This window comes from Artemia sp. Qi Xiang Cuo, chromosome 19 (genome assembly GCF_049724085.1).
Source record: "Artemia sp. Qi Xiang Cuo chromosome 19, ASM4972408v1, whole genome shotgun sequence".
Lineage (NCBI taxonomy): Eukaryota > Metazoa > Arthropoda > Branchiopoda > Anostraca > Artemiidae > Artemia > Artemia sp. Qi Xiang Cuo.
In genome coordinates this window covers 39,233,549-39,258,535 of record NC_142812.1, presented here as the reverse complement: position 1 = coordinate 39,258,535, position 24,987 = coordinate 39,233,549, and the positions used below count along the sequence as shown (strand labels likewise).

General features: G+C 36.0%; 1 protein-coding gene across 1 annotated transcript in view; it reads right to left on the bottom strand.

Moving 5' to 3' along the window:
* The window catches only part of LOC148940828 (uncharacterized), a 64,633-nt gene continuing 39,646 nt past the window's right edge, over positions 1–24,987 (bottom strand). The window contains exons 3-4 of the mRNA XM_089105367.1: positions 2,148–2,270; positions 1–468 (exon numbers count right to left, since the gene is read on the bottom strand). Coding sequence (XP_088961493.1) covers positions 70–468; positions 2,148–2,270 — 522 coding nt within the window. The 3' untranslated portion in view covers positions 1–69. The remainder of the gene's footprint in view (positions 469–2,147; positions 2,271–24,987) is intronic.

Here is a 24,987-nt window from a genome sequence, read left to right as displayed (position 1 = left end):
CACAGTATAAACTTTTATTTATAAAATTAAATCTAATAAATAACATAATTTAAAGCATTTGATCTATAGTCACCTAAGTTGAACTTGTCTTTCCTTTCGTAGTTCTTCCATCAAAAATTCTGGCATCATGGGTATTGGTGGCATCTCTATTTTCAATGGTTTTCTCCGCATCCTAAAGGAGCCGACAGGTAGTCCGTCAAATGTAAATTTATCATTGTCAATTACTGTTTCTTTCTCCTCACTAGTCAATGAATCTGCGTATAATGTATTGTCTTCAACTGAATCTATTTTTTGATTATCAGTATTATGATAGTGTTGTATTGTTTCTCGAATGATTTCAACTGTGTTGTTGTCATCTTTGTGGTCTAGACTTTCTGTAAAAATTTGAAATAGCTCCATTGGGTCATTGATGGTGCCGTATGTTTCAGATGAAAAGATGAATGTGTGTCCATTTATCACCATTGTAACCTAAAGAATAAGAACTGCTTATTCGTTTTGAAGACTCCTTAGGCTAAGGCTGCGTTCGAATAGACACTTATCATTAATGATAATTCATAGTTTGTTATTTTGCATTCCAAAATACCACATTATACTGAAATGTGTTTTTTCTGTATTATAAGTGCTTTGTGCCCAGACCTCCTCCCCCCCCCCCCTCCCTCACCAAAAAATGAGTTAAGCCCCTAAAAAATAATTTATGTGACACGCCCAATGAGTCCAGAGAAATTCTCTGGATTGAAAGTGTGAATTATTGTAGTTATTGATGGCAAACATGACTATTTTATTAAGGCAATGTGGTAGCTTAATAATCGCCCTATCTCGCTCATTTTAAACTTATTTAGTTTGTGTGGCCAAACTATTGAGAATTGATTTCGGTTGTTTATCCGAATAAACGACAGAAAAATAAGTTGTTTCATCCAAAATTAAAGAACGATACTAAATCTTAAAACAAACGCAAGTTACCACAAAAGAATGGTGATAATGCCACACATTCAAATCTTCCTAAAGCCTGCATTGTCATTTTTTGCTTTACTGAAAACTAAATAGATTGCTTAAGTTGAAAATTGTATTTTGACTATAGATTTTACACATATTGGAATGAAGTGAACTGAAAAGGAAGAAAGCAGTGACGAAAAAAATCAGCGTCATATTAAAATGTTCAAGCTAAATTTATTTCAAGAGATATACTGAAAAACTACGGAGATTACTGGTCGATTGATATCCATGCTTTTTGAAAGGAATGGACTTAAAGAAAGAAAACATTGATGAAAATTACGGCCATATTACACTAGTAAAACAAGGTAATATGTAACAAATATATTAATATCAAAAAAAATTTTTGGAAGTTTGAGTTATTTCTGATTGTTCATATATTTTTTATGTTACAGGCTACATAAAAAAAAAGAAGAAAACTATTCAAAATACAATTCGTTTTCAGTAAAGTTCTGTAAGGGAGATTGGAAAGAGAAGGTTTAAAAAAAATTGACTAAATCAAAACAAAGTACCATATCCATCCCCTCAAATGCAATACACCAACTACTTAAAAAGTCAGAAAAGAAAAAAGATTAACTCGGGTTATCTGTACCTTCACGCTTTAGGGAACCTTGTTATTATAACTCCATTGGAGCTTCCAGTTTTAACACGAAAATTAATTTAAGTTTTATTTTTGTTAATATTGTGAAATGACCCATGATAGATATTGCTTTTATGTTCCAAACGTAATATTTATAATTATCAAACTTATTTAATTTTTTTTTTTTTTTTTTTTTTTTTTTTTGGAAACTTAATGTTTAATTTTTTGTGAATATGAAGCAGGCATTTAAGTCAAATTTGATTATTTTTCATAACTAGTTTATGCTCCTGTAGCTAAATAGAGGATACCACATCGTCGACGTTCAAGTTCTTTTTTAATCAATAAAAATGTTTTGACAAAACTATCAAATTAATGACCCACAGTGAGAATAACTCGTGTGTGGGTTTATATACACTCAACAATAAATAAATAATACTATCTCCAGATACTGGAATAAAAAGATTGCTCTTCAACTCTCCGTATGGTAACAACAAACAAAATCCGAATAAAAATGTTGCTAAACGTTGTTAAGCTTTTTCAGTTTTTTAGAAAAATGTATCTTATCATGGCTACTCACCATATTAGAATCGTCTATTTCTTCTAGTTGAGTTGGGGCAAGGTCTAAAGGACCGTCTATCAGTGGAGGTAGATTCCATGTTCCATTTCCTTGGTCACCCCAAGTTAGTGAATTATTGTATTCCTGCAAAAGTAACCTAGATTATAAAACGACACCCATCAGTTGTCCAATAACGTAGGCTATCTTACTTGAGAAAAATGGCGGTACAGGGGTATCGTTTATATAGAAGTCTGTGCCTCCATCTTGAGACTTATCGTTGTATTTTATGTGAACATGGAGGCTCTGACAGCAAGCGAGTTTCGCTTCAGCAGCCAGTTTTCCTGTCGAATAAGCAAAAGTACTCTCTTTGTGGCGACTATTCGGTTCACATTGATGTTCCATCTGGCAAAGTTTGGTTTTAAATAAATAAAAGCTTCTTATTTGAAAGGCGAATGGGTGACTAAAAATCGGAAGAATATACTTTTGGTGGTATTCCTTAACTCGTTCTGACGATTGTGGTTACTCTGCGAAACCCTCCTTTTTTTATTTTAATTTTCAAACTTTGGAAAGGTTGGGGTAAGAAACAACTGCATAGACGTACTAGTTATAGTGCTACCTAATGGCAAAATTTATTTGCAGAGCTCTATCATCAGCTTTTTGCCAATTTCGTACGAAAAGTCAATATTTTTGTTAGAAATTTGTTCCAAACTGAAACATTTTTGGCGATTTTTTATGGTAGTAGAACTCTTAGTTTTTATTTTATTTCTATAGATTATATCTGATAAATTGTCTTATTTTTGGGTCAGTCCTTCTTGATTCAATGTGTAAAATAATGGTCGTTCTTCAGCAAAACAACTATAACAAACGTGCAAAAAAGAAAAAGAATCATGCAATACATTGCCTAATAAAATTTTTGTCTTCAGAATGGAACGATCAAAGAGAATACTTTTACTCAGCGCAAATACTTTTAGTATTCGAGGAGTCGCCCCCCAATCAAGATTTCAGAAGACATATTTTAAGAGTAAGAAGACACTGGTCCTTCTGTTCCATGCAAAGTAAAGACCCAAGTTGACTTCTTTCTTCTATTGTTTGATAACGAGATACTGGAACCACGCGTAGTTCAAAATCCTCTATGCTTCCCAAAAAGAGGCAAGAAACGAAACAGCTTTCACGGCGACTGATCTTCTAGAGACGAAATCTTTCCTAGCTACGGCTGTCATTGTGCATGAATGCAGCCTTCAAACTCCAACTTTTGATTAAACCATTCAGATTTTAGGGAAAATTATATTGCATGTCTAGTTAATTTATTTTGATTCAGTTGGGCCGTATTTATATCAACGATAATTCGCAACTCAAGAAGAGAGGAGATCCAGGGCGCAAGCTAAGACCACTTAAGAACCGTCAAATTTCAAGCAGTGCTATTGCCGTGCAACCTAACAAGCTATCAAAGAAATCATAGTGAAATTCAAGAAAGAATCATATTCAAGCAATATAATCCCAAGGAAATCTATCAAGAGAGGGTAAATAATCTGGGTATAAGCAATAACCATGAATACACCTGTGATGTCCATATTTACGCCGGACAAGAATCAAATTGAATAGAGTTTGGCTTAGAAGAAAGAGCAGTGCTCAATCTGACAAACACTTCAGAACAACAACATAGACGACCTCTTCAGTTCTTTGCGGAGTCGCTGGCGACCAGACAATTGACGTTCGACAGCAGAACTGTATCAACTCCATTTCTCAAGCTGCTTCTGATTCAGAAAGCTAATAAGATGTAAGAATTCACAATTCAGATATCTAAGAAGTGCCAGAAAACCCTCTGCCACCACTTTTCACTCGCAGCCTACTTTTTAGAATGATTTTAGCTTATCCGCTTTGTCTACACTTCCCGTTAATTCGATATATTCAAGGATGGTTTTTAAGCAGGGCACTCACAACATTTCGATCATTTTCCTTTCTACTGATCTCAACAGCGCCTTTGTGGATAGTTGACCGAAGCATTACAGGAGCTGCGATTTTTCTAAGCGGCCCTCCCCCTGAAAATTCTCCCAAACGCAAAATTGAGCAACCAAAGAGAAAGTACGAAATAGGTACCTCAAAATGTTGATCAGCGACCCACTCAAAGGTACAAGCCTGAGGAAAGTTTCCTGATTTTCAAAAAATCCTAAAGAAGCAAGATTTAGTCCCAAAGAGAACTGAGTTGCTATCAATTGAAAATTCTGAGAATGCCAATCGATTTAAAAATATTAAAAAAATATTTATATTGAGCTTCCAGCTGCAGAGGAAGTAATGCCACATGGTGGCGCAATCGTGAGTGAAAAGTCACGTAGTCCACACAAGACAATTTTTCATTAAATTATGTTTAGCGATGTGTAATTGCGCATGAGGTACTATAAAGGAGGGGCGGTGCGTCATTGTGTAGGCTGGGGGTGCCAGAAGTCCAAAAGAGCACATTTCAATGCCCAAATTGTCTAATTCTCCATGAGCCTTCAGGTAAATATAGAAAAGGGTCTAAGGGGGGATAGGAGTTAATCTATCATCTTCCTTCATTTAGACTAAGCCTGGATAAGGGCGCTGCAGGGAGATGCCTCTCTTTTTATTACACAAAACGTTTCTTATATTTACTTTAAAGCTTCATTTAACTAAACTAATTTGCCTCTTACTTCTTAAAAATTATATGAAGCGATGTGTACGTGCACATCAGCTATATGAAAGAGTGGCGAGAGGCAGGTGCCTCAAAGAGTACATTTTAATGCACAAATGTTAAAAGTTTCATTGAACCTTCATATTGATATAGAATGGTTTTGGGGAAGGATGAGGGGATAGAAATTGATATCTAATCCCTCTTGATTCCTGGGAATGTTTTTGGTCTACACCTTTATTATTCATGTTTGGCGATGGAGTAATAGTATCAATCTCATTGCTACAATTTGTTTTCTATGATATATAAATGTTGCATTCACATGTCTATCAGAACAGAGGGAAAAAAGGCGAGACAGGGCATCATGGATCTTGCCATAAAATTCTTGGGGGATGGGGGGGGTGACAAGTACTACCAGGAGCTTTGTTTTCACCAATTTTAAATGGTAATTATCCTGTTTTCCTATATAAAATGTTTAAATGTATTTAAACATGCATACAATGTATTTCAACATCAGAGAACACTATTGTGGAGGTTGTGATGGCTTCAGCCACGTAGAAGATCAAGTGTCGCAGAACTTCCATCCACACGAACAAAATACCCATCTCAGTTCACTCGAAATTCTTTAGTAAAATTATTATTCAGAACTTATTCAACAAAACTATTGTTCATCGAAATTATGACTAAATAATCAAATCTTGTCCAAAATCCAATATTTGAATTCTCAAGCAGAAAACTGAAAAAGGGCAAGCTACCAACCAATTTACAATTAGTGGTGCATACAATTTAATAGAAATAAATAATTTGTTTAATTGGCTGGTAGCCTACATCATATAGCGTGGTTAAGCCTGGGCATGATTTGAAAAACAATCGGAAATTAAATTTAAAAACTACTTTTTTTTACTGAAAGTAAAGACCAACAGAAATGATTCCGTATATGAGGTGTCCACCCCCTCCTCAAAACCTCACTCTGCATGCTAAAGTTGGACTTTTTGTCACAATTCTTTAAAAAGGACTGCTGAAACACAAGGGTAGTGAAACTGGAATAAGAAACTTTTAAAAAACTGTAATCGGTAACAACTCATCCGATAGCAACTAGTTGAAAAGCAGGCTAAAACTTCAAAGGGACACTGGAACTTTCGATTTCCAATTGAATGAGCCCCCTTCAATGATTATTCGACCACCCTTCCCATAAAAATCTTATGTCTTAAAGTACCAATGACACCTAAAATGAAAACTAATTCATTAAATTTGTAAAGTGCAAACTTACACAGCCATATATGTATTAAATTAGTGTGAAAAACCAATAATTCATTTTTTAGGGAGGAAGATAGCCTGTTTACATAATGTATTCCAATACGAAAGTGCGTGGCCAATTTCAAAAATAAAGAATATGTACTGTTAAACAGCAGAAAATGACCAAAAAATGAATAAATCAACATATAGCCTTAGAAAGTGTTGTTTTCTTGTATGTTCTGGTAAAACAGAAATCGGAACCTAGTTCAGAAAAGCTCTTTTCTTTGAAAAATACTTTTAAGGAATGCTTCTTGAAAAGAGCTTGGCTAGACTAGGCCTAGTCTTGATGTTACTAGGTTTTTGGCATTCCAGGATCTTTTAACCATGAAGCAGTGTAAAGGTAAACATTAATGATTCTAAAAGAAAGTATCAATATATAGGCTACCCTATTGGTAGTTTTGCAGACCTAATGACTTCCACTGATAGCCTACCTTATGTAGGCTAAGGTAAGACACCTAGTAGGCTGTGTGATTTGCTTTAATATTTTGATATAAATCTACCTCATAGTTACTATATAATAGTAGCATATAACTTTTATGCTTTTTTTATATTAGAAATACAAATTACTTGGGTGAGCACTGTTTGACTAGCACCTAGGCCTATTAAAGTCATTGGTTCTTTATAATCTAAGCAACAAATATTGTCATTTACTCTTATATACAAAGCACTATAAAATCAAAACAATAGGCAATATCGTGTTTCCTTTAAACATGGAGAATGATATAAAGTCTTCTGTATGACTTTTTAAACATCTAATTATTATAGAGAAACATGAATAAAGTTATACAGAATACTTTTTGGTTTTCTTATTTAATACATGATCCATTAAAATGTCATACAAAAGAAATTACATTACCCCAGTGATACATAGAGAAAACAACAAAGTCATACAGATGGCTTTTCATAGTTTGAATTGCAGTTCAGGCAACTTGGTGGTCACATATCAATCCTAAAACTTAGTCAACCTACCTGAGAATTTATGTGGCCAGGAAAATTAGGCTTAGGATGCTTCTTCATCAGCAAGTTCCATAGACATTGTCTGTTGTGAGTCAGCCCAAAAGTCTTAGTCATCTCTATTGTAATTCAAGTAGACTTTCCAAGTAGGCCTGTCCGCCTAGAGTCTAAGGCATTTTGACCAAGTTTTAGGATTAACATGACCACTAAGTCATGTGGACTTGCAGTCCTCAGTCAGAAAACCCAATCTATAAGCCAAGACAGTTACACTAAAACAGAATTAATTGAAAATTGGTGAAAAATTGACTAAAAATTTGCCTGGCCTTGTGTGCAAACAAGTGGCATAGGGTCCACCCGAATAATGTCTGAGACATGCAGCCCAGTTTATAAGCTCAGAAATTTACACTAACTCAAACTTTACTCAAAATTAGTTGATTCAAAAGTTTTGCTGCATTTCAGGTGAACAGGTCACGTGAGTTTTGCCTTCATCTGGTTTGATACACGCACATCTGAGTTTTAGGACTAACATATGAACATCAAATTGCCTGGACTCACAGGCAAACCAGCAACAATAATAATAATCGATTGAATTTTCAGAACATATATCCTATTGGCCTTCAAAAAATTAAGGGTATTTATTAGTGAAAAGGATGTCACACTGTTATACTAAAGCAATGCAGGAAAAAAAGTTACTGTTCTAATACCTGGGGAACATGCAACAAGTGAAGTTTGGTTAATGCTAGTAAAGTAAAACACAATAGGATAAAAGTATAATAGTTTAGACACTAATTTTGGATATATATTTGCACATTAGGAGGGTGGAGGTAAAGCATAGCATATAATAAATACATAACCTAAACTAACCTAGGTACCTTTTTTCCTCCTAAACCCCAAAAAGTAAAGCTTGAATATAGTTCCTGGAGTGAGAAACCCCTTGTTTATAGAGCATAAGATAGGAAATTACTGGTTAATGTTATCTGTTCTTGGCTTTTCTCAAGCTGCATTCTTGCATGTTTCCCATATATTAGAGGAGTACCCAAAAACATTTTGTGGAACAAAACAGGAATTATATTAAGAACAAAATTAGAGAGTCATAACGTCTCTGAATGACAAATGTTGATTAAATTAACCAATACTGTTAGATCATTATCTGTCATTATTATTATGTAATAAATATTTTGAATCGTATACAATATATTATTGTATTCTTTGTAATTGCCATTGTACACTGTGTATTTCAATTCAGCATTAGGTCACATAATTTTGGGGTGCCAATTATGTGAGGGGGGAGCAGTTGCCTCAGTTAGAATTTGAAAAATACCTTCATATTTCTATTTTGTTACTTTTTATTTTATCATGGCTTACTGGTTATTTTTGCCCCATTTACATTTTGAGGATTGGAATCACTGACATAATTACCAGATACAAATCATCAGCACAACTGGGTTATATTTTGTTTAGTGATGAGCCTGAATAAAAGAATCTTACTTAGTTACTTCATAATATATAAATTATTATAGTTATTGGACTTTGAAGTTGATACCACTAGCCTATGCTTTACTCCCCACCCCCCTAATATGGAAATATATAGCCTCAGTCAGCTTCAATCATTAGTCAGCTACATATGACCTATTTTTTCCTTAGCCAGTTATTTAAAGAAGCTAATTTTTGAGCATAGGGTTACTAGGTTTCTATGGGCTGTTCTGAACCTTCTAGCCCCTTCATGGCTCAAAATTAATAGTCCCTGTAAGGTGATTATTTAATTATAAAAGAGCATGAAAAATACTCATTGTTTTGAATTGTGCTGAAACGCTAAATTTTGTTGAAAACTGCAGTCTAGGCTATATACCAAAAATATGGTGGTGATTTATAATTCAGGGTATATTTTTCACCATTATGGAGGGAGGGAGGGGGGGGGTTGAGTCTTGATAAATTTAGCTATATATGGATTTGCAATGGAGTTCTGACTATACGTGTGTCTTATTTTTTAGGCCAGACCATCTTAATATTCAATTAGGCTAATCAGAAAACTTTGAATATAGCTTTGAACTTAGAAGCTTAATTTTTTTACAATGCCCTTGGCCTATCAAATTTAAAACAGTTTAATTTGGTGAATTTGATATTGATTGTTTTTTGTTTTTTTTTGCTCTTTTGGACTATTAAAGATGTATTTCATTAAAAAAAGGTACTATCAATGTACTATAAATTAAATATACTATCTCCCTATGCCCCCCCCCTCTGGATACTGTCTTGATAGGATACCGTCTGTGCTTTAAATAACAAAAATATTTAACTTATTGGCACCCCTTCTTTAAAAAAAATCGAGGTATTATGATTTAAATATTATAGCTCACTACTCCCCCCCTCTCTGGATACCACCTTGATAAAATACCATCTCTGCTTTAAATTAGAAAAGAAAATGGGGGATCCCTGCTTTCAATAAAAAAAATTTCGAGATATTATTATTTAAATGTAATACTTCCCTCCCCCCCCCTCTGGATACCACATTGATAGGCTACTGTCTCAGCTTTCATTAGAAAAATAAGTTACTTAATAATTAACTAGGTCACTATATGGTTCAAACAAACACGCAAAATAACGTTAAAAAGCTTAGTGTTCCTTGAAAAAAATTTAGTGTATGAGTAAGGGGGTACAAAGACAAAAACAAAAATTTTGAAATTAATCATATATACCTCAAATTATTAGAAAACTGAGTCATAAATTTACCGTGGCATTCAATAAGATCCAAAGAATATACTTAAAAGGGAGCACACACAAAAGGCAAATTACGCCAGTAGCCTATGAGAAGTCGCAAAATACCCAAGACAATGAACAAGTCCTAATAGGGGGCCTTGGGTCTATCAAAATATTTCAATGGTTTCCTAGGGAATTTGATATCATTTTCTTCTGTCTCCACTTTAAATGAAAAAAATAATTAACCTTTTAGCGTCCCCGCTTTCAATAAAAAAAAGAGGTATTATCATTTTAAAATGATAGCCCCCTATCCCCCCTCCTATAGGCAATAATTTACAATCTATTTTTGAATCATATTTTTTAGGTAACTTCCATTTCAATCTTTAATTCCCAAACCTTGTACATAGCTTAGTCTATAGCTAAATTTGTCACAATAGAAGGTTTTTTTTTTCAGATTCAACTTGAAAATAAAATTCTTGACTACAAACGATGTAAGAAATAGCGATTGGGAAACTGCATTTGAAATGATTTGAACTCATTTCACATAAGACGATCCTGTTTTTTGTCAACATATGAAGAACTGTGTATATTGCAATATTTGCAATTGCATCTGTCTTTTTTATGCAAAGTAACAAAAGAGACGAAAATTAATGAACAAGAGAGTAGTGAAGAATTATGGTATGCCAAGTAATATTTGGCAGGGAAAGTCACTGGTGATAAATCGCTAGGGGTGGCACCGTGATTGCATGGTTTTCGGAGATTCGGGGAAGCAAAATTTTTTTCGGGGTGACGCATAGATTTTCGGAGGAAAACCTGAAAATTCGAGAATGGTACTAGCCCTTCTTGATTTCTAATCAGGAAAATAAACCCCAAAAGAAGGAAAAGCCCCGATTTTTTGGTTGACGCACTAAGGACTTGCCGCAAAATTGATTTAAAATCGATCGAACGCCGCCGCCTCTGTGGGTAGTGGCGTGCTTGAGGTGCGCCCGCGGCGTTACGACACTTCGGCGGCGCTAGGCCTCTTGTTGGCGGCATTTGGTCGATCCGCCGGCGTGGCGTCGGGGTCTAGCTGGAGCAAGTATCCTGAAATGGTATCTTGCATACCATCTAGCGCTTCGTCATTATCAAAATATTTTCAGACACATCAGAATACTCACTTTCTGAACTTGAGGTCATAATTTTTCACAAAATGTGGTTTCACTAATATATATATAGCAATCAACAGATTTTGTAAATTTGAATTTTCACAAATGAAAAACAGTGTCGGATTCGTAGAAAATAGTTTTCGCTTATATTATTCAGCTCCGAAGTTTATCGTTGTTTTATTATTGACAACACTGTTTTGCGAATTTATTCAAACTAAAAATGCTAATAGCAGCTAAGCAAAAACTCGTAGGAAACCCGGATTTTCAGGTATGAATAGACCTAAAATAGATTAAGAGGGCTAAATGTGTTTTCATTTTGGTGTCCTTGGTACTTTAAGGCCTTATACCGCTTACAGCGGTTGTCCCGGGGGCTGGAAGGGGGATTGTCAAACCAGGAGGCAAGGTATATAACCTTTGGAATATTTTGAACAAAATGGCTATCTCAAAATTCTGATCGGATCCGTTTGGGGAAAAAGCGGTGTGAGGGCGGCTTGTTGCCCTCAATCACTCTTAAAAAGGGCACTAGAGCTTTAAAATCGCAATCGAATGAGCGCCCTCCGAAGTTTATACGACCACTCCTTCCACATATAGTGCCTCTGGGAAAAAAATAAACAAATATTAAGATAATGAACCCTTATCGCTCTTTTATGGCAACGCTATAGCATTATGAGTGACTTAAACTGGTGATTAGAATTTTCAATTTCCCTTCTAATGAACATCCTGAATTATCTAGTTAGAGATTCCCCGGGGGGACGCCAAGACCCAAGCATTACGCCAGGCTTGTCTTTCCAATGTGAGAAGTATTATAACAGCGATTTTTTTTAAGTTCGATAAGTAATATGTTGTAGTTGTAGCGGTTAACATGGATAACCACATTTCGTGTCATTCGATATCTGATTTGTTTTTCTTCTTCCTTTTTTTTAGATAAGTTTTCGCTTTAAGGCCCTGGAAAGATGTATATACATACAATTTCATGGTTTTATTCCAAGTTTTTCATATTTCGTGAGGAAAGGGTCAAATAGGTGTTCAAGTTTTTTTTTCTTCTAGAAACTTTCTGGGACGGTGACGTTGCTTGGTCATTTCTGTTTGACAAAATGTATCACCATGAATTGTACAAGATGTCCCATGATTAGCTCGTAAGGGTAGAGGCGCAGCTAATGGGGGATGTGGGTGATTCCCCCTCCAAATTTCCAAGGTGTCGACACGCAGTGCTGACGCGTTGAAATTTTGGACATCTTTGGCGTTTTAATTTAGCTTATGTTCCTGCATTTATGGACAAACTGGACGATTTTGTCGGCATATTCTTTATATCCCCCTCCAAACTCAAAAACCTAGATTCGCCCCTGCCTAAGGGTGACACCTTTTTGCAAAAAATTGCAAGCTCCAACTTGGAAACAAAGTTCCCTTATATGCCTTACATTTTGTAGAAAACTGGGTATCAAAATATAATTTTCTTTTTAAAATCTACATATTCTCTTTTAACATTTTGAAGCCATCTAAATTTGACCCAAATTTGAAATACAAAAGATCACCAATCCCAGTTTTGGAGAAAAATATTTTGTATCTCCGTCTGAAATTTGTCTACCCCTTCAGAGCCAAATTGAGGTTTCATCTTCTTCTATTTAAGTCAAATACCCAAGCTGCATTATAGTCACGCTTGTCGATAAAAAAAAACAAACGGATTTATGATTTATATGTGACTTTCCTTGACTTGAACGACACACTTGTGCACAGAAGTGGAAAACTGAAATGTCAAGAAATTGGTTTGAAAAGATTGTGGCAACATTAATTTATTCTCAACTATTGCCACCAACACTTTGTATTGTATCTTTGGCCAGATCCATCTTACAGATTGGAATTCTGCCACACGAAAGCAATGTGTAACGTGGCTAATTAGAGGAAGTATAGTACAGCATGCTTTAAGTAGATGTTATTAACATGATAAAAAAATACCGTGTCAAAAATGAAGCTTCCAGAACCTCCGTACTGCTACTACTACTTACAAATCATTGTAGTGCCTGAGGCCAACACAGCTGCGCACACTCATCCTCCACCTCAATCTATTCAAAGCTTCACTCTTTACCCCATCTCATGAGGTTTCAGTTTCCTTCAAATCATTCCTTGTGTTCTCTTTCCGCCGCATTCTAGGACGACCTGTTTTTTTTTCCACAGCTGGATAGCCACAAAGAACAATCTTTGGCAATCCTTCATTTGTAAAACATATCCTATCCACCTCAATATTTCGTTCTTATAGCCTTAGGAAGTGGGATAGAATATCATTTTTCGTGCAGCTTGTTGTTTCATATGGTCAGTCAAACGGATCCCTCGAACTATCCGTTGATACTTCCTTTCGAAAAATTTACCAAATTTTCCTCTGTCTTTCGAAGCGATCACGTTTGAGAACCATACTTGACCTCTGTCATTATCGTGGCTTCCAATATTCTAATCTTTGTTGGCAGACTTGTCTTCCTATTCTTCCAAACTTTTTTTTAACTGTGAAAAAACACCCTGGGCCTTGGCTAGTATACCTTTTATATCTTCACTACACCCACTATATTTCCTAATAACATAATAATAATACTAATTTATAAAATTTACTTGCAATAATGCTATCCAAGTACGTGGAGCAATCCACCTGATTGATCTTCTTGTTAGTCAATATCCCCTCTTCATCTTCATTGACTCCTAGTCTAGACGATCTATTCCTAGTCTCAGACCGTTACCAAACAAAATACCTGCTCAAGTTTAACGGTCACGACGAGAAGTAAAAGAAAAAAGCTTGTCCAGTTCTCTGAATGTCCCGTTTTTTGAAAAATTATTTCCTGGTTTCAGAAATTTTCATGATTTCAAGTTAATAATTTGTTTTAGTCTTGATTTTTTTTTTTCAGCTGACCTTCAGCGGTATTCGTGGTTGGTTAATAATAGCGGTTTTTATGGTTAGTTTATTCATCATACAGGATGTTTCATAAACTGATAGTTACACTAAAGGCATTTTTATTTAGTGGGAGAATTTCATGTTCAGAAAAGGGAAATATTTAGAAGGAGTCATGTATTTAATCAGAGCCGTTCCAAGCGGGGACAACCGGGTCAGCTGCTTCTGGCGCTGCAGCTGGTGATCCTCCAGTCTCACAGATTTACTCAAACCGTTATAACATGTTCGACTTTGTGCTAAAAAGTTGGACGGGTATATGGCCTAATCTGGTATTCAATTCATACTAATTAAAAATCCTTTTTTTGATCTGGCTCTAACAAGGGTGAACATGCCTACCCTTCTCTTAGAAATTTGGCTGTGGGTCCGGTGTGTACCACATGAAAGGAATTGTCACCCCCTCAATATTTTGAAAATGAAGTATCTCATAAACTAACTTTGTACAAGAAAAAACTGATGTAAAGTACATTCATCACCTCTTCAAGGAACGACTAGAGTTAAAAAAGAAATTGTACCTCTCTTGGTTCAAAAGTTTTTTTTTCTTGCCATGGGCCGACTTTCCAACTTCACTACTAAGATAGGACTAATGGGAATCTTCAATTTTTTGCAATGAGAGAACTATTAAAGTTTAGGAAGTGCATGTAGTGTGATACTGTTTCTCTACCTCAGCCCCAAACACAGGAAATAAAGTCACAAACTACAAAAATCAAACAGTTCGTGGTAACAAACTGTAAGTAAGGAGCGACCCGGCTCAATAGTAACCGAAACTCTAAAAAACGGAATTTTGATACCAATAGATGCATCAAAAGAATTATATTTTAATACTGATTTCAAATATATAAGTTTCATTAAGTTTAATCGAACCCATCAAAAGTTACGTGCCTGAGAAAATTTGGCTGATTTTCGAAAAAAGGGGGAAAGGCCCCCTAAAAGTTATAGAACCTTAATGAAAATCACACCATAATACTGAGCGTATCAGAGAACCCTACTGTAGAGATTTTAAGCTCCTATCTACAAAAATGTGGAATTTTCCATTTTTTGCCAGAAGAAAGATCACGGATGCGTATTTATTTGTTTGTTTGTTTTTTTTTTTGTTTTTTTTTTGTACCCAGGGGTGATCGTATCGACACAGTGGTCCTAGAATATTGTGGGAGGAGTCATTGGAACGGAAATTAAAAGTTCTAGTGCCCTTTTTAAGTGACCAAAAAAATGGAGGGCAACTAGGCCCCCTCCCACGCTCAAATTTTTTCCCAAAGTCACCCGATCAAAATTTCGAGATAGCAATTTTGTTAAGCATGGTCGAAAATATGATAAAAATGTCTTTTAGGATGACTTGATCCCCCAAAGTCCCCAGGGGGAGGGCTGAAAGTTATGAAATTTACTCAATGTTAACATATAGTATTGGTTATTGGGAAGTATACAGACTTTTTCAGAGGAGATTTTTTCTGGTAGGTGGGGGAAGGAGAGGGTCGGGGGCTATATGGAAGGATCTTTCCATGAAGGAAGTTTTCATGGGGGAAGGGACATTGCTATGAAGGGGGCGCCGGATTTCCCAGCATTATTAAAGAAAAAGATCAGGAATTAAATAAAAAAAAACAAGTTTTTCAACTGATCAACTGATTGTGATTAAGAGGTCATTTTTAAAGAACTGGAAAAAATTCGAACATAGTTTAAAGAGCAGGGTATTGACTAGGGGGCGAACCCTCTAATATACGTGTTAAAAATTTATGAATATAGAAGGTCGTTACGTAAGTTAATTCTAAGTTACGTATATTTATTACTAATAAAAACGTTCGTAAATAAATTTAAACAAGTTTCGAGAAAGCCATTTAACCAAATATAATACGCAAATTTTGTTTTAATTATTCATGTACGGTGAGCCAAAATCAAAACCTGCATTAATTCAAAAACGTTCAAAAATTAAATAAAAAAACAAGTTTTTTTAACTGAAAGTAAGGAACGACGTTAAAACTTAAAACGAACAGAAATTATTCCGTATATGAAGGGGGCTGTCCCCCTCCTCAACGCCTCGCTCTTTACGCTAAAGTTTGACTTTCTCACAACTCTATTTTTTTAAACAATAAAAAAACTTTAGCGTAAAGAGCAAGGCGTTGAGGAGGGGGACAGCCCCCTTCATCTACGGAATAATTTCTGTTCGTTTTAAGTTTTAACGTCGTTCCTTACTTTCAGTTAAAAAAACTTGTTTTTTTTATTTAAATCACAAGCAGAAATGGCCAGTAAAAGTAGGTAGCTGCACTGTTGAACCTGACCTACGAAAAAATGCTTCTTTTCTGGATCTGTATTTTCTTCTTTTCTTTAATTATTATTCTAGGAAAATGTTTCGGCGACGGGGCTAGGCAGTAGAACTTTTAGACTTGCACTTTAGACTAGCACTTTTAGTCTAGCTCGTGGGGTTGTACACTTTCTGTCTACCACCTCGTATCGCTTGACACAGTTCTGCCACTATTAACACACTTTTGCCGTGCGCCACCTGATGTACGTAATTTCAAAGAAGTCGATGACCCCTCGGTCTAGCTTAGATTTGAAAATATTACCAGCTTGTTCGTCTTCTTAAACAGGGCTTTCGACTTGAAAGCAAATGTAGGCCTCGAAGAAACGAAAACTCGGCTGAACAACTTCAGATAGTCTTCTTGCCACTTTCTCGTGTTAAGCAGAAGTCGCTGACACGGGGAAAGATTAGCATGAAGTATTGCTCCTGCAACACAATTTAGGTATTTGGCAGCATTTACAGAAACAGAATATGGTATAAAGGTCACCTGTTTAAAAAAAAACTGTGTTTTCATGAATAGAAGACTCATTGAAAGAACCCAAAGAGAAAGCTTTGAATGAATTTTAATCTTTTTCATCTGTTTCGTGCATCAAGATACAAATAATTTTTTACCTTGTTTTTTTTTCGTGTTTTCTTTTTTAGGAATAACCAATATTAATTCTCATTTTCACAATTATGACACCTAAAGACATGCACTTTTCTTTAGATTAATTAAAAAAGCTTTCCAAAAAAGAAGTTTTTGAAAGTAAAGGCCATTTTAAACTTAAGATCAGCAGATACAAATACCTGTTAAAATTCAAACTCAAAACGACCATAATACTACTAAAGAATAAATGAAACCCAAGACGAACAGAAATTAAATAAACGATCATACCAAAAAAAAACATACAACAAGTAATAATATAAATGAATAAATACATATTAAAGCGACTAATGCTTAAATTGAATATGCAAATCAAGCTTTAAACGAAAAAAAAAATGTTTTGCTATTGAAGTATAAGTGAAACTCAAAACGAACAGAAATTAAATAAAGAATCAATGCAAACAAACATACAATAGATACTAATGTAAACGAATAAATACATCTTAAAACGAGTGAAACTTAAAATGAATATGCAAATCAAGCTTGAAACGAAAAAAATCACTACAAACAAGAGTTTGGGTATAACCTCCTCTCACTGTAAAAGTCTAAAATCTACTGCGTTATGGCGCTTTACTGAAAACGAATTGTATTACAAATATTTTCTTTTGTACTTAATATTGAAAATAACATTAAAATTACAGTAAAATTTTAAACTGATGAGCTTTCAGCAATTAATATCATTATACATCAAATATTCAGTATAATTTATTAGTTCTTTCTAAAATTGTTCAAGACCCCTAAAATTGTCCCCTTCCTTAACTGTGAAAACCTAAAGACTACTGCGTCATTGGCGCTTCACTGAAAACGAATTATATTCCAGATATTTTCTTTTCCAGTTCTTACGGCATTGAAAATGAAAAGAAAATTACAGTGCAATAAAATTTCGAACTGATGGATCTTTAAACAAATAATATCATTATATATCAAATATTCAATTTGATTTTGTTTATACTTTCCAAGACTGCTCAAGATACATAAAGTTTTCAGTAAAGTGCCATGACGCAATAGGATTTAGACTTTTACAGTGAGAGAAAAAGGCGATACCCAAACTCTTGTTTGTAGTGATTTTTTTTTTTTTCAAGCTAAATTTGCATAATTTAAGTTTCACTCGTTTTAAGATTTATTTATTCATTTACATTAGTATCTATTGTATTTTTTTTTGAATTGATTCTTTATTTAATTTCTGTTCGTTTTGAGCTTCATTTAAGATTTAAGATTTATTTATTCATTTATATTATTACTTGTTGCATGTTTTTTTGCTTTGATTGTTTATTTAATTTCTGTCGTTTTGGATTTCATTTATTCTTTAATAGTAATTTTTGATCGTTTTGAATTTGGATTTTAACAGGCATTTGTATCTGCTGCTCTTAAGTTTAAAATGGCCTTTAATTTTCTTTGAAAAACTTCTTTTTCGGAAAGTTTTTTTTTTAATTAATTTTTGTTCATTTTTGATTGCAAAAAGTTTCAAGTTTTTCAAAATCAACTGTTCATCAAAGTATCAAAACTACGATAATATCTCGTATTATCAAAGTAACAATATCAAAGTAAAAAAATGGGTTTGTGTCCACCTCGGAGTTTTTATTAGCTGATGTTTGAACTATTCTTAACAAAACGGCTATCTAAAAACTTTTATCGGATAGGTTAGGAGAAAAAAGGAACGGGGGGGGGGGCTAATTGCCCTTCGATCTCTTCTGACTCTTTAATTGTGAACTAGAACTTTCTATTTTCGATCAAATGAGCCCTCTCTCAAGTTTATACGAGTATCCCTTCTATAAGAACCATATATGCACCCAGGGCATAACTTACAGCGCCTATCTCCGGGTCCTGGTGGGTTTTGTCGACCCCGGTGTTTTCATATCTGATGTTTGAAACTATTTTTAACAAATGGCCGCCTCAAAATTTTTATTGGATGGGTTTGGGGAAGAAAAAGGCATGGAGGGGGGGGGCTAGTTGCCCTCCGATCTCTTTTGACTCGGAGAAAATATACTAGAAATTTCAATTTCCAATAAAATGAACACTGTCTCAATTTAATAAGAGTTTGTCTATCACAAGATCTATATACGACCCCAGTGCATAGACTACAACGCCTACCACCCGGGCCCTGTGGAACTTTATCAGAACCAGAGATTTGGTTACTTTACATTTTACCTATTTTCAAAAAAATGGCTATCTCAAAAATTTTTTCGGATGTGTTTACGGAAAAAAGGGCGTGGTGTGGGGCTAGCCGCCCTCCGATCTCTTTTGACTCTTAAAAATTGAACTAGAACTTTCAATTTCCATTCAAATGAATCCTCTCTGAAGTTTATAGGAGCATCCCTTCCATAAGAACCATATATACCACCAGGGCATAACTGGCAGCACCTGCCCCCCCTGGCCCGGGGGGTTGTGTCGACACCGGAGTTTTTTTCATCTGACCTTAGAAATATTTTTGACAAAATGGCTACAAAATTTTTATCGGATGCATTTGGGAGAAAAGAGGTGTGAGGGAATTGCCCTCTGATCTCTTTTGACTCTTAAAAACTGAGCTAGAACTTCCAATTTCCAATCAAATGAGCCCTCTCTGAAGTTTATACGAACATTCCATCCATAACAGCTATGTATGCCCGCCGGGCATAACTTACAACGCCTACCCCGGGCCCTGAAGGACTCTGTCGACCCCGGAGTTTTCGTTATATGATAGTTGAACCATTTTCAAAAAATAGCTCTCTCAAAGTTCTTATCGGATGGGTTTGAAGAAAATAGGGTGTGGAGGGGGTGGGGCTAGTTGCCCTCGGATATCTTTTTACTCTTAAAAAGTGAACTAGAACTTTTAATTTCCAATCAAATGAGCCCTCTCTTTAGTATATACGAGCATCTCTTTCATAAGAGATTTTTTTTTATGTAATTTTTAAACTATCTTTTTTAAAATGGCTATATCGAAAGTTGTAGTGGATGTGTTTGGGGGAAAAAGGGCGTGGGGGGCTAGTTGCCCTTAAATCTCTGGACTAGAACTTTCAATTTCCAGTCAAATGAGCCTTCTATGATGTTTATACGAGCATCCCTTTTATAAGAACCATACTTGTCTTCAGGGCATAACTTAGAACGCCTTCCCCCGGGCACTGGGGTGTTGTTTTGACACCGGAGGTTTCCTTATCTGACCTTTGAACTATTTTTAACAAACTATCTATCTCAAAATTTTCATCAGATGGGTTTGGAAAAAGAAGGCGGGAGGGCTAGTTGCCCTCGAATTTCTTTTGACTCTTAAAAAGTGAACTAGAAATTTCAATTTCCCAATCCAATGAGCCCAAATGAAAGGGGTTTGTATCGAAACCGGAATTTTTGTTATCAGATATTTGAACTGTTTTAAAAAAATGGCTATCTCAAAGTTTTTAATGGATGGGTTTTTGGAAATAAGGACGCGGAGGGGGGGGCTACCTGCCCTCCGATCAAATGACTCTTAAAAAATGAATTAGAACTTTCAATTTCCAATCATATGAGCACTCTCTGAAGTTTATACGAGTATCCTTTCCATAAGAACCATACATACCTCCAGGGCATAACTAAAACGCCTGTCCCCGGGCCCTGGGGGTTTGTGTCGAGCCCGGAGTTTTTGTTATCAGATGTTTGAACTCCTTTTAAAAAATGGTTTATCTCAAATTTTTGACTCTTTTGAAAAAATGTTTTGACTCTTAAAAAGGGCACTATATGAAATGCCTCTGGGAAAAAAAATAATAATAAATAACAATAAAACAACGGAGTCGTATGGCCTTTACTATAAGCAACGCTACAGGGTTGCCTATAGTAGTCAACGCTAAAGCTGACCACAAAATTTAGAATTTGGCTCTAATTTTTTTTTCTATCTCTATGGTTGCAGCACTGTAAGGATTAAGTGACACAGAAAATAGGAGGGAATAAAACAAAGGAAATAGTAGCAATTGTCCTGAATTCAAAAGTGATAGCCAAAATTTTATTGCTAATTGACTGCAACTTTGTGGCCCAGAGCGTCAAAATGGATTGTAGAAGAAGTGACAAGGTGTCAAGTTTTGTCTACATGGCCCTTTTTACAAATTAAAATTTTCAAATATCCGGGACATAATATTTTTATCGCTGTGTTTTGACTTGATGTACTACTACTACTACTAACAACTCACTGCAGCACCTAGCCGCATGAGGCCAACACAGTTACGCACGCTCCTCCTCCTCCATCCCAATCTATTCAAAGCCTCCCTTTTTACACCCGCCCACGAAGTTCCCATTTCCTTTAAATCTTTCTTTATGACGTCCTCCCACCCCAGACGAGGACGACCTGCTTTCCGTTTAGCTCTAGACGGTTGGCCGAAAAGAACAATCTCCGGCAATCTGTCATCCTTCATCCACACAACGTGCCCTAGCCACCTGAATCTTTCTTTCATTATAGCCCTAGAGAGCGGTATCGAACCACATTTTTCGTATAGCCTATTGTTTGAAATACAGTCAGTCAGCCGGATACCCAGAACAATCCTTAAGTAATTTCTCTGGAAAACATCTAGAAAATCTTCATCCGCTTTTCGGAGCGCCCATGCTTCAGATCCATATTTGACCACTGTCATCACTGTAGCTTCTAATATTCTAATCTTGGTTTGCAGACTTATCTTCCTATTCTTCCAAACTTTTTTTAACTGTGATGTATTTCACTATTCATTTAAACTTTTTTTTTGACTTGATGTATTTGGCACTTTTTTCACATCTCATTTTCTCTTTGTATCTTCCTTGCGAAAAAGTTCTTTTTTAAATCTAAATTTTTAATGTAACTTTTAGAAACATTTGTTTATCATGACAGCTTCCGGGTTTTGCTGATTCACTGACCATTCTCTTGCTTTATTCATTCAAATACAAATAGCTTCAACAAGAACATTCTTATTTAATGAGCAAAGGTTACATTGTGAATATGTAGTATATCATATAATGCAACTATATTCACTAGAATAATATATAAGTGAAATGATAACTACATACTGCGAGCCTTTTTATCAGGGTAGCCTTTGGGAAAGGATCCCCAGAGGTTTGTCAGTGGTGACGAGTTTTATTATCGAGTTTAGAGTTTATAAAAGTAGTGCAGAGCTTATAAAAAAGAATTGGTCTATTATTCCTTGTAAATTACCTCAAATGCTGAAAATTAGGAAAAAAAGAAGGAAAAGCAGAACCTGTCCAAATTTTAGGAGGTTTCACGTTTTAAAACCAATACTTTGTTTTGAAATCTGAGGTTTTAGCTGACCTTCTGTAGCATTTGTGGTCAATTATTCATGCTGGTTTTCGTGGTTTGTTGATCCATTAATCACGATATTTTTGTAAACTGACTGTTACGCTTATGACTTTTTTAACAGCCGAGTTTCTCGTTCTTGAGGTTTACATCCTCTGTGTAATTTTTAGTTTGTTACTTTTCTGCTCTCCTGTGGTTGAAGTACGAAAGACTGCAATTTTGACATCATTCCGTAGCTGTGAGGTCAGTAGATCCTTCCTAAGAAAGACTACAAGTAATATCATAACTCTGGCTCAGCAAATGGGTAGATCTGAGACTAATGAATCCAATGATATAAGTATTTTGTCCATTTGCTGCAAGTTACAGGTGCAGCTGGAGGTCTGTCGCAAAATTGATTGTTTTAGAGTTAACATTTGCCTTAAAATGAAATATTTAGGAAGTCAAGAATTCGAACAAGTTTACTGCAGATATACTTAAAAACAGTGGCACCAGTTGGGGCGCACTTGCTCTCTAGATTCCTCCCCCCCGCCCGAGACCTTTTTTTGGTTTTTTCATTGAAAAATAGAGCTTTTTTATTGTTTTTTTTTTCATTGAACACGATAACAAAATTACCCCCCTTTGATCTTGAAAATACATTTTACTGAACTGAGAGATCAGCTCAATACATCTGCCAAATTACATTTTTGAAATTTGATGTACATAGTACATAGTTGATGTACAACTTACAGCTGCAGGTCTGTCGCAAAATTGATTGTTTCAGAGACAATAGCAAAATTACCTCCCTTTGATTTTGAAGATACATTTTGCACCCTCAACCTGAGTAGAAATGGGGGTACCAGCCCGATGTGGCACCCCTGCTGCCACCTATAACTTTTTTGCACCCCAAATAAGGGCATAGCCTCCCCAGGGAGAATGATTGCGTAATGGGGTCAATGACCTCTTTTTCCAAGGTCGAGTTATTTGATGTTTCTATGTGTAATAACTCCGGAACGAAGGTTGCACATGTGCATTGAATTCTAACGGGAACAATGTTATTGATCTAGAACTCGAGGGGGAAGTGAATTTCCTAGAACTTGATTGCGTAATCAAAGTGTGTCAACAACAACAACATCGACCTTGACATTCGCTGAGAGCGTGCACTTACAACAACAACAACATCGACCTTGGAACACCTGTGCTGTCGACCACAATTCACCTATCGTGAATCAATAATTCCCCTTATAAACAACAAATTAATTCCCCTTTCTTGACAGATCAATCAACCAACGACATCATCTGTCAGACTTTAAAAATTTTCGTCTAGAAACGATTCTCCAGGAATAGATCCAAGTCATTAATGTCTTTGCCTCGGAAACAACTCTTTTGATCGAACTCCAAAGGATATTAATAGCCAAAGGCCATGGAAACAATTCTCCAAGAAACATCTTAGCGATGACTTGTTTTAGCGCGGGAATCAGGTTTCTTATTAATTTGAAATACATTAGCGCAGAGATGCCAAAAACAAAAGTAACACGCTGAAATTACGTTTAGGGATTATTTGGGCGAAACTGTTTTAGACAGGTTATGGAACTATTTCGGCGAAACAGTTAGAGACATTTTAAAAGATGATTTTTGAAGAGATTTTAGAAGAGAATTTAATGGTGAAACTCTGTGGTCGTTATAATACACAAGTTTCATTTGAACAGTGTTGTGAGGTCCTCTAACCCAACCCCAAAGGGTTCCAATCCTCCTACCCCAACCCCGAAGGAAGCCCCCGGTTCTCAAAGGCCCCCCAAGCTCACAAAGGGCCACCGGCGCCCCCAAAGGCCCACCCAGACCCTCAACGGCCATCCCTGGGCCCCCCAAAGGCCCATCGAGCTCCCAAAGGACCAACGGGGTCCCAAAGGCCCTCCACCGGTCCCCAAATGTCCCCCAGGCCCCCAACTGCCCCCCGGACCCCCAAAGGCCCTCCCTGTGCCCCAAAGGCCATCCCCGGGCCACCCAAAGGTCCATCGAGCTCCCAAAGGACCAACGGGGTCCCAAAGGCCCTCCACCGGTCCCCAAATGTCCCCCAGGCCCCCAACAGCCCTCCTCAGACCCTCAAAGGCCCTCCTCTGGTCCTCAAAGGGCCCCCGGATCCCCAAAGGCCATCCCCCGGTCCCCAAAGGTCCCCCCCCGGTCCCCATACATGCACACAAAAACTTACACATGCACACGAAAACTTACATGCACACAAAAACTCATACACACACACACTAAAACTTACACACACACGTAAAAACTTACACACACAAAATCTTAGACACACAAAAAATTACACACACACACAAACAAAAAAATACACCCATACTATAAAAATTAAAATACATAAAAAAATAAATTAACAAAAAAAAAAAATACACACACACACACACACACACACAAAAAATAAAAAAATCACTCACAATATAACACACACACACACAAAAACATACACACACACACGAAAACATACTCACACACACAAACTAACACACATGCACAAAAAATTACACACACGCACAAAAACTTACACACACACACACACGAAAACTTACGCACACACACGAAAGGTTTCCTAGTATTTCCTAGGTGAATGTTGTCTGAAACCAATAGTTTGGGATGAGTAGTTTGCTATTTCAGGCTTTTATGAGCTAGGTTTCTTAGCCTTTCGTTGGTGTGTGTTGACTGAAACTTATGATTTGGGATATGTAGTTTGCTATTTTTGACTTTTCTGAGTTGGATTTCTTAGTCTTTCATAGGTGTTTGGTGTCTGAAACCTATGATTTGGGATGTGTAGTTTGCTATTTTCGACTTTTCTGAGCTGGATTTCTTAGACTTTCATAGGTCTGAGTTGTCAGAAAAATATGATTTGGGATGTCTAGATTGCTAATTAAGGCTTTTATGAGCTAAGGTTGTATCGGATTTCTTAGGTGAATGTTGTCTGAAACCAATAGTTTGGGATGAGTAGTTTGCTATTTTTGACTTTTCTGAGCTAGGTTTCTTAGTCTTTCGTTGGTGTGTGTTGACTGAAACCGATGATTTGGGATA